Consider the following 9103-nt stretch of genomic DNA (forward strand, 5'->3'; position numbering starts at 1 on the left):
AAGTTTTTAAAAAGTCCTACTGGGATACCTGGGTGGCTCAGCGGTTGAGCTTCTGCCTTCAGCTCAGGTCATGATCCTGGGATCTGGGATGAGTCCCACTTTGGGATGCCTGCATGGAGCCTGCTTCTCCATGAAGCCTGCTTCTCCCTCTGCCTATGTCTCTGAATCTCTCTCGCTGTGTCTCTCATGAATAAATAAATAAATCTTTTTTTTTAAAAGTCCTACTGAAATAATATGTATTTAAACATGTTTCCAAATACATAATAGTGTGGGATCTGTTTTTTTCAAGTTACTCCCTATACCTTCTCCCCATTCTGATCTGCCTCCTAGAGGGGTGGCCCCACCTAGCTGAGAATCTTTGCCTTAAAGCATGGTGGCAGACAGGGATCTAAGAAACATTTGGATATTTATTTTAGGTTCATATTAGGGGCATAGCAGTTCAATCACTTTTGACCTACTGGCTCCATTGTCCATATATTTGCTAAACACATATGATAAAGAGAAGAAATATGGAACTAGCCATCATTTTGCATCCAGGATCTTCCTTTCAATAGTTATTCAAAATCAATGTAATGGGGCAATGTTTACAAGGTGACCTAAAGATTTTTATGTACAACTTAAGTGCTATGTGTTCGCCAGCATGAAGATACTGTCATGAAGCAAAGGGGGAACAACAACAAAAAAGAGTGGGTTACCAGAAATTTTAAAGTTCTGTGATCCAGCTAGTTAAAGAACCTACAAGGCTGAATTTTCTATCAGTCCCTAGGGAGACACAAAAAGAAAAGGCTCCAATAGCCCTGATCACATTTCCTCTGCTCTAGCATCCTGTCCCCTACAACTGTTCATAAAATAATATCACACCCTAGAGTTGGCTGACCTCTGACAACTTTTTTTCTGGTATTGTGCCCGTTTGACTTTTACTCAAGCCTAATTCTTGCTCCCCACCCAGCTTTCTAGAATAGACCAGCAGGATTCTCTAGCACTATTAACTTTTCAAAAGCCACTCGCCTATTTGCATATCTCCTGCAAGGCTTACCGCACTAGCCTACCCTTGCCACAGGCTCCTTTGGAGTCAGAATCCCTTGTCGGCTTTGTTCAGCAGCCTAAAATGTGCGCATTGGTGAGACCGCGGGAAAGTTCCAGGAATCCTGTGAACCACTGTTCTCACCCACGTTGTTCCCTGCCTCACTAATCTTTCAGATTAGTTCAGCCTAATGAAAACCAACAACATATAAAGCCATAATACTACTCATCGTTTGCCTTGTGTCTGCTTTAGTTCACTCTGTGTGTCTTGGTTTAACCAAGCAGAATTCTCAAAAAGCACCACCCACCGGCTCCTGGGGCTGTCTCTGACAACGGTTAATGCTCATCTGGGGGAAAGAAGTAGCTGAAAAGGATCCAGGCACTAAAGAAACCATCATCTCTTCCTAGATCGCATGGAAGGTGTTGGTTGATACTCTTTCCCAAGGACCAACATGGATGGATTCAGTTCCAACTCAGTAGCAACCCCGATTGCTCTTAGCTTTTCTTTTATTACATTCACCCGTAGCAAAATACTCTGGAAAATCACACCAGCAACTCTTAGAATATTTTCAGTTCATTATTTAGCATTCCTTGTGAATTTAATTTCTCCAATGAGGGGGAAAATGTCTTTATTTCAGATGCCTTACAATCTTTCAAAAATATATGTGAATTTTATTTACTATACAGCAAACTACAACTATTTATGAACAGTACAAGTATTTGATAGAGAAATATCCTTATATTTCTTTTTCCAATTTAAATTATAAGTTTTGCTACCAGACAAAACAGAATCATTTCTCTCCTAGCTGGATAAAAATAGGTCAAGTAATTTAAGCCAGTCCATGGCAATTAAAATTCTGACATTGCCATTGTTTCTTCTATTCTGGGGGGAAAAGACAAACAGAACACATGATAATAGGGGTTCATTGGCTAAGTCACTTGGTGTGCTACCTATTGTTCTCTTGCTTCAACCTGCCTGGGAGCTCTGATTCTGATGATAGTGGTACAGTACCAAAATGATAAATACCATCTCTGAAGCTGTGTAATACCTCTTTTGTGCTAACAAAACAATACGGTTGGAGAGGAGAAAATTGCCAATGGCTTGGGTCCTAAATTCCTTGAATTCTAAATTTATTTATTTTTTGGAGACAATGTTATCTGCCAAGCTTATTTTAAAGTAAATTTTACTGAATCAATTAGACCGCAACACTCATTCTCATTAAACATCCTGTGGCCCTTTCACAAGATTAGAGCCTGTGGCTTGGTCACATTCCAACACAGATAACTGCATTCTGCATTCCTAGATACGGCCCTCCACCTTTCCAAACCCTTACCATCAGACCCATTATTATTTGCACTTGTCCCAAATCAACAGTTCTGTTGTGAGGGTGCAGAGTATCAGCTTCAGCTGACAGGCTAAAGCGCTGCTCACTATACTTTTATAAAAGAAAATTCCTTAACCAGTGCATATTTTGAAATGTGAGGCAAATCTCAATTATGTACATTTCATTGTAAGTTAAGTAAAAGCCTCTTATTTTCATAAAGGGAGTTTACTTAGGATTCTTCTTTGCTAAAAAAATTTGTTGCTCAGATATGTGCTGTTTGCTTCAAGAGAGAAAATGAAGCATTCAGAAATGGTAAACAAACAAACAAATAGAGCAACAAAAAACCCCTCTTGAGCAAATGGTTTTCCTTTGACCTTCTAAATAAATTCCACAAGGGGGCGAAAACACCTAATAGTCTGGGACTACAAAGTTTATATTTCAAAGCCGGCCACCCATAATAGATTAGTGGATTAATATTTTGCTCTAAAGGATCTGGCCTTTAATGTTGACATCAATTTATAGCTATCCCAGGCATTTACAGTAGTAAAAGTCACGGAGACCATAAACTTCACAATAGATGTCAGCCTTCTGGTACTAGTGCTCTAGCCTAGCACCCCATAAACAGTGGTGATTAGGTAACTGTCCTTCAAAGACGCATCCATAGTTGTAACGGCTTTATCAGCTCCAGCAAAAACCCGGCCCCAGGATTTTAGCAGCCACAAGGCAGAGGGACAAGTTTTTATCAATGTGTTATTTTTCTGACATGTTCTATGATGTTCTTGCTTATCATTGATCTCATCTCGAAAAATCAAGCGTGGAGTGTCTATTTGTGTGCAAAGCTTAAAGAACAGAAGCTCTCTTGTACCATATTAGAACTTTTTGAAAAACAGCCAAGGTACAGAGGTCAAATTTCCCCATATGCTATAAGCAACTTAGTAGGAAGCAAGACCACAAAAGGTTTTGCAAATGTCCGCCAGGAGCCCGGTGATCTAGGTCACTGTACAGGTTTCATTAATCAGGTTGTTCAAACAAGGAGTTATTTTTCCTCTGCTTAAGAGACCTGCAGATATCACATAGAATCTGCTCAATTGTTGATCAAGAGAGAGTTTTAATGAAATAGAGATCATTCAAATGAATGGGGGGGTGGGGTGGGGGAGGCTTGTATTTGCACTGAGGAGAAATTGTGCTTTTAAACCAGCTCCTCTGTTTGAGTCCTCTGTTCTGGTAGAGATGGGCTCAGGATCTAATAATAGTTCCTTGGGCTCTGCATCTCCACATACGTGTTCCGGTGTTAGAGCAGCAGGAGGAATTTAGTGACAGAGCAGGTGTTGTGGCTTATTTCCTGGCAGAATAAATGGTGAAGGGTGGTGGCAATACTATTCTTCTGCGTCTTTCTTTATGCAAAAAACAAAAACAAAAACAAAACAACAACAACAACAGAAAAAAAACCAATGCCTCCAAAAGCTTTCCTTTTTTTTCCTGGCACAAGTGAAAAAGAACAAGAATTGCTGTATTAATATGTATGCAAACATATTTTTTCACTTGAGCCTCTGGGGGAGGGGGGGGGGAGGAAAGAAAAACTTACTGTGAAAATGCTTAGCCAGAAAGATTTACTGCTGATTGCAGATTTAGTATTGACATATTTTAGCTGGAGAAAACTTCAGCTTGAACTATTAATGTGGGAAATCTGGATGGGTTTTTAAAAATGGGGTGAAGAGTTTGAAATGATTTTGTTTTCAGAGAAATTATTTATTTAGAACATAATTTTGAATAAGGAAGTGTCAATTATAGAGGTATAAAAAGCCCAGTGGAGTGTGCATCTTAATTTTAATGGCTTGCCTTGGAAATAGAATCATAGAGTGTAGGTGATCTGAATTATACTGAAATCAGCCTTTACGCCAGACTCACTGTAATTTAACATTTCTGTGTTTCCTTCTCTGATTTCTTTTTTTATTATGAAATATGGGATTTAAGATTAGAATCTAAGAGTCTAAATGAAATGCTCTTTTAAAGTATTAGTGTGATTTCCCTCAACCTCTATTTCTTTACTTCTCCAGTGGGTCAAATATAAAAGACTGATTTTTTTTTTTCTTGAATGTAGATGTATTGCTCCTACAAGCTAAGCTAAGGAAAACATGAAAGGGAAAACAAAACTCCCATCTTCAAACTGGGATAACTTGAGATGTTAACAATACTTTTTCTTTTACTTGATTATATAAGGCAAAACTCGACACCTACTTAGCCATAATTATGTCTTCTTGATAACACGTTTAGGTAAAATTAAAACAATCTTATCCCCATGTCCTTTGCACCCCTTTCCTGTAACAGAAAAGGCTCAGGAATTCTGGAAAATAGGGCATGCTTGAGAGGGAACATCTTGTGAAGACTGTGATTTGACCTTTGAATCAACCTCCCTGTGTAAATTTTAAATATCATAGAACAAAATAGAAAGCCTCAAGGTGGAATTCTGGCCCCTCTTCCTCTTAGGACTATAAACCAGTCAGAAGCTATTTCAGAGATTAAGCTAGAAAATGTGTGCCTCTCCTTAGGACTTTTGCTGAGAAATAAAATTCGTCACTAGAGATAAAGGTAGATTTATGTCCAATGCCATCCTCATCAATCTCCCAGTATATTATTCCCGTGGTTTCCCTTCATTTGTGTAGTTGAATCAGGTATAACCAGAAACACTTGGTTTTCCCCCTCCCAGACTGTGAAAAATATCTATTTGGTGTTACAGACCTTTCTAACTCTGGAGTACACTCGAATATGATGGCAATTAAGAAAAAAAAAAAATGCTCTTTGACAACTTTGCAGCTTCTGATTAAGCCACACCAAGAGGCATGTTACAATGATAACAATGAAGCATTATGCCAATTATGTTAAATCCTGCTCTCCACTTAAGCTCATCATGACCTGTTTTAGTGTCCTGTAATTTATCCTTTGGAATGCTTACTCTCATCAATAAAGTGTTCAACTTAAAGAGGAGGAAAAAAAAAAAAAAAAAAAAAGAAGCCACCAAAAGGAACAACCACCCCCCAAATGACTTCTAGAAAACAAGTATTTCTTAACTTTTTATTGACATTGGCAAATTAAAATAGAATAAATTAACAAGTATTTTCTCAAAAAAATGTTTTGTACAAAAATACTGTCAAAATTTCCTAAAAAGCTTTCAACACAGTAGTATCTTTTCATGTACTGAATATAACTATTAGCACAGTGTCAAAAATGTTGAAGACAGAAACAAAATAAAAATCTGTGAAATGTTTGCCACTGACGACATTCCACACCCTATTATTGTCTGTACATATGGGGGAGGGGGGACAGCCAACTTGAAAGTGAACAGTATGACTTTTCCTGATCCAGAACGGTTTGGCCCACATCTGTTTAATCTTCCAGTTTAGCATATTTAAAAAAAAAAAATTAGTCTGTACTCAAATGCATAGTTAAAAAAATGAAGCGAGATGGCAGAGTTTGTGCAGTAATATCTGCCCTTCAAAGTTCATGCAACCAACTAATGCAATTTTTCCTTCCACTCGTAAATCTGAATGCAGTTCAGTCATTTGAAACCATCTACAAAATCCACAAGATTAAGCAGTTTGCCAAGATTAATATCTAACAGTTGAGCACTGGAGAAAGTGAGGAAATAAGGAGTAAAAACAAACAACAAAAAAGACCAAGTTAGCTAGATATCTCAACTACATAAGGGAGGTGAATGTCAAGGCTACAAAAACGAAACAAAAACAGGGGGGGGGGAAAAAAAAAAAGAGTGGCAGCGATTTTTTTTTTTTGAACCAATTTGTACAAGTTTATAGTTTACTTTGTTTCCAAGTTCTCAAACCTTTCAAGATCTGAAAAGCGAGATACTGTGTCTACGGGAATGTTTTTTCGATTCACGCCGGAGTTGGGGGCGGGGCGGGGGCGTCTGATTTCTTCTCGCCGGGGTTTCGGTCAAGTCAGCAGCTTACTCTGCTGGGCTGCTGTTTGCACACGAAGTCCGTCATGAAGTCAAACTCGTTCTGCCCCAGCCAGAGTTCGGGCAGCTCCTTGATGCGGTCCAAACCCATTTCTATCACTAAGGACATAAGCACTTCCTCGTCGATGAAATCAGTGTCTATGACATTGGGCGGCAGCATCGCAGCAGGGACGTGGGCCACCGAGGCGGGCACGTTGCCGCCGCTGCCGCCGCCGCTGCCGCCGCTGCCCGCGCCGCCGCCCGAGGTGCCGCCCGAGCCGCCGGGGGTGCTGCCGCCGCCCGAGCCGCCGGGGGTGCTGCTGCCGCCGCTGTGCTTGGGGTTGCAATCTCGGAAGTGCTGGTTCGTCCCGTTCATCTGGTGGCCTGCAGCAGGGTGCAAATCCGGCATGTAGTGGTTGTGGGGGTAGGGGTGATGGTTGAAATACTGGTTGTTGAGCTTCTGCAGCTGCATGCTGGCCGGCAGGGAGCCTCCCTGGCTGGCCACCGGGGGGCCCATGAACTGGGAGTTGCTGAACCTGGCCGCGGGCGCCAGCGCGCTCGGGGGGTGCCCTCCGCTCACAGTCCCCGGCCCCATCGCGTGCCTGATGCCGCTCGTGGCGTTCATGCCGCCCGCGCCGTAGTGTATGTGCTCGCCCATCAGGGCGTTGAAGGCGTGCTGCGGCTGCGGCTGCGGCTGCTGGTGGTGGTGCGGGCTCGGGAACTGGCCCATGCCCATGCGGTGGGCGGGGTGGTGGTGCAGCGCGCCGGGGCCGTCGGGGAAGCGCCCGTGGTTCATGGCCATCATGTGGTCTGCCATCTCCAGGCCTGGAAGCGAAGGGGGCAGCGGCTGGTTAGCGCCCGCGCCTCACGTGCCGCCCACCGCGGCGCGCCCCGCCGGCCCCGCCTCGGCCCCCGGCCCCGGCCCCGGCCCCGGCCCCGGCCCCCGGCCCCGGGCGCACGTCGGCTGCGCAGCCACCCGCCCTCCCCGGGATCCGGCCGGGCGGACCCGAGCGCGGAGTCGCCTCCTAAAGGAAGTGCCCCGCAGCCCCGCCGCGAACTTCGGGCACGAAACCAGCCCTCGGCCGCCCGCCGCCCGCCGCCCGCCGCCCGCCGCCGCACATCCTGTTGTTGCTCCCCAGCTCCGCCTCGCGCTCTCCCTCCCGCGAGCCCAGCCCTCGGAGGACGGGCTGGCAGGCGCCCCGGCAGCTTCGCCCGCCGCGCTTACCTTCCGTGTTGGCGAGGTCGGCTCCGCAGACCGAGGGCGGGATCGTCGGGTCCGGGACCGGCTCAGCGGCGCATAGAGGGGCCCGCCCGGCGTGCAGGGCGCTCGCGGTCGCGACGTCGGCCCGAGGTCTCGCGGCGGCCGCCGGGGCAGGGCCGGGGCAGGGCCGGGGCAGGGCCGGAGCCGTTCCCTTTTATTCCCCCTCTGCTGCCCTCAGCTCGGCGAGGCCGCCCGGCAGCTGCCAACAATGAGCTGTGTTTCTTCGGGCTCCGGCCACAGTTAATATAAGGGCTTCAGGAAGGGCGGAGCGAGAGCCTCCCGGGCGGGCGGCGGCAAAACGCGGACTGCGGAGCCCCGGGCACGCCGGACCGGGTGGGCGAGCCGCGTCCCCGCGGCCGGAGGCACGTGCGCAGAGGCTGCGGGCCCGGGCGCCGCCTCGCTGCCGCGGGGCTGTGCCTTCTTCCCGCCGCACGGACGCGGGGCCGGCTCGGCTGTCCGCGGGGCCGGGAGAGAGCGGCCCTGGACGCCCCCAGCCCCGGCGCAGCGCCCGCCCTGCGAGGAGCGAGGCAAAACACAGCGCCCGCACCGCTCCCCTCCGGCCGGGTCCCCCGCCCCCAGCTCTCCCGCTCGGCTCTCTGCGGGGAAAGGGGGGTCGCTCAGCGCCGCTTTCCTCCACGGTGCCCCTCTGCCTCCCCGGCTCTGCAACCCCCCCCCCCCCCCGCACACACACACACACGCTCCCGGGTTGCAAAGAAGGGCTGTGTTTTTCCGAGTGGGGTTTTAAATCCCCGGACGCATAATGCCCCTTCCCCGAACGCACTTTCCCGGGCTGCGCCTTTGTGCTTTTACAGGGGCACCAGGTAAACCTGATCTAGATATTTCTGCGTGTAGACGCCTTCCCCCCCCTTCCCCCCACTCCTTTCAAGGACAGGAGCTGGGGGCGGGGAGCGGCAGCGGCTGCAGGTGGACGGAGCGCGTTCGCGGGCCCGGCCGCCTCGGCTCCCGCGCCCGGGAGTCCGGTCCGCGCTTTCGGGCCCGCTCGCCGCTCCCGGGGTACGTGTGCTTCTGCTAAGTTTGCGTTTGCAGCTCTTGGTAGCTTTGGCATCCGAGCTGAGGCGTCTCTGCTCTGTAAACAAACTCAGCGATCCTCGTCCCCAGATCCACCTTTTTGCACATACACAGTTTCTTGCTTCTGCCGTTGCCCTTGATCCGGGGGGTGGGGGTGTGTGCAAACTTGCACAGCCTCCCTCCGGGCTCTGCCTGACGATTTGGGGTTGATTTAGAAGCGAACGGGTTTGTAATTAAGAAATTCGAGGGCTGAGTAAAGCTGCTGTTGCTGGAAAAGGAAAACAAATAGATAACATGGTAATCGCTTTGTAAATAAAGTCGTTCTGGAGGTGGGCACGTAGCTGCACGTCCCGGATGGCACCGCGCGCACACACACTGCTGGGGACTCTTCCCTTTTCAGTGAGATTGTTCAGTGGGGCAGTAGGCGATAATCATAACCTTGCTTCCCAGGACGCGGCACTAGTAGCCCGGTCGTCCATTTGGCTCATTGACTTGCAAATAAAACCCCTTGCA

General features: G+C 47.6%; 1 protein-coding gene across 1 annotated transcript; it reads right to left on the bottom strand.

Moving 5' to 3' along the window:
* Positions 1-5406: 5406 nt before the first annotated feature.
* Positions 5407-7786, bottom strand: CITED2 (Cbp/p300 interacting transactivator with Glu/Asp rich carboxy-terminal domain 2). The gene is made up of 2 exons (XM_041746429.1): positions 7526-7786; positions 5407-7125 (listed from the first exon to the last, which is right to left on the bottom strand). Exon 2 carries the CDS (start codon positions 7115-7117, stop codon positions 6302-6304), a length of 816 nt encoding a protein of 271 aa, XP_041602363.1. The 5' UTR covers positions 7118-7125; positions 7526-7786; the 3' UTR covers positions 5407-6301.
* Positions 7787-9103: the final 1317 nt, after the last annotated feature.

This window comes from Vulpes lagopus, chromosome 2, assembly GCF_018345385.1.
Source record: "Vulpes lagopus strain Blue_001 chromosome 2, ASM1834538v1, whole genome shotgun sequence".
NCBI classification, from domain to species: Eukaryota; Metazoa; Chordata; class Mammalia; order Carnivora; family Canidae; genus Vulpes; species Vulpes lagopus.

Coding starts and splice junctions, on each gene's coding strand:
- CITED2 (XM_041746429.1), bottom strand. CDS start 7,117: ATGGCAGACCACATGATGGCCATGAACCACGGGCGCTTCCCCGACGGC.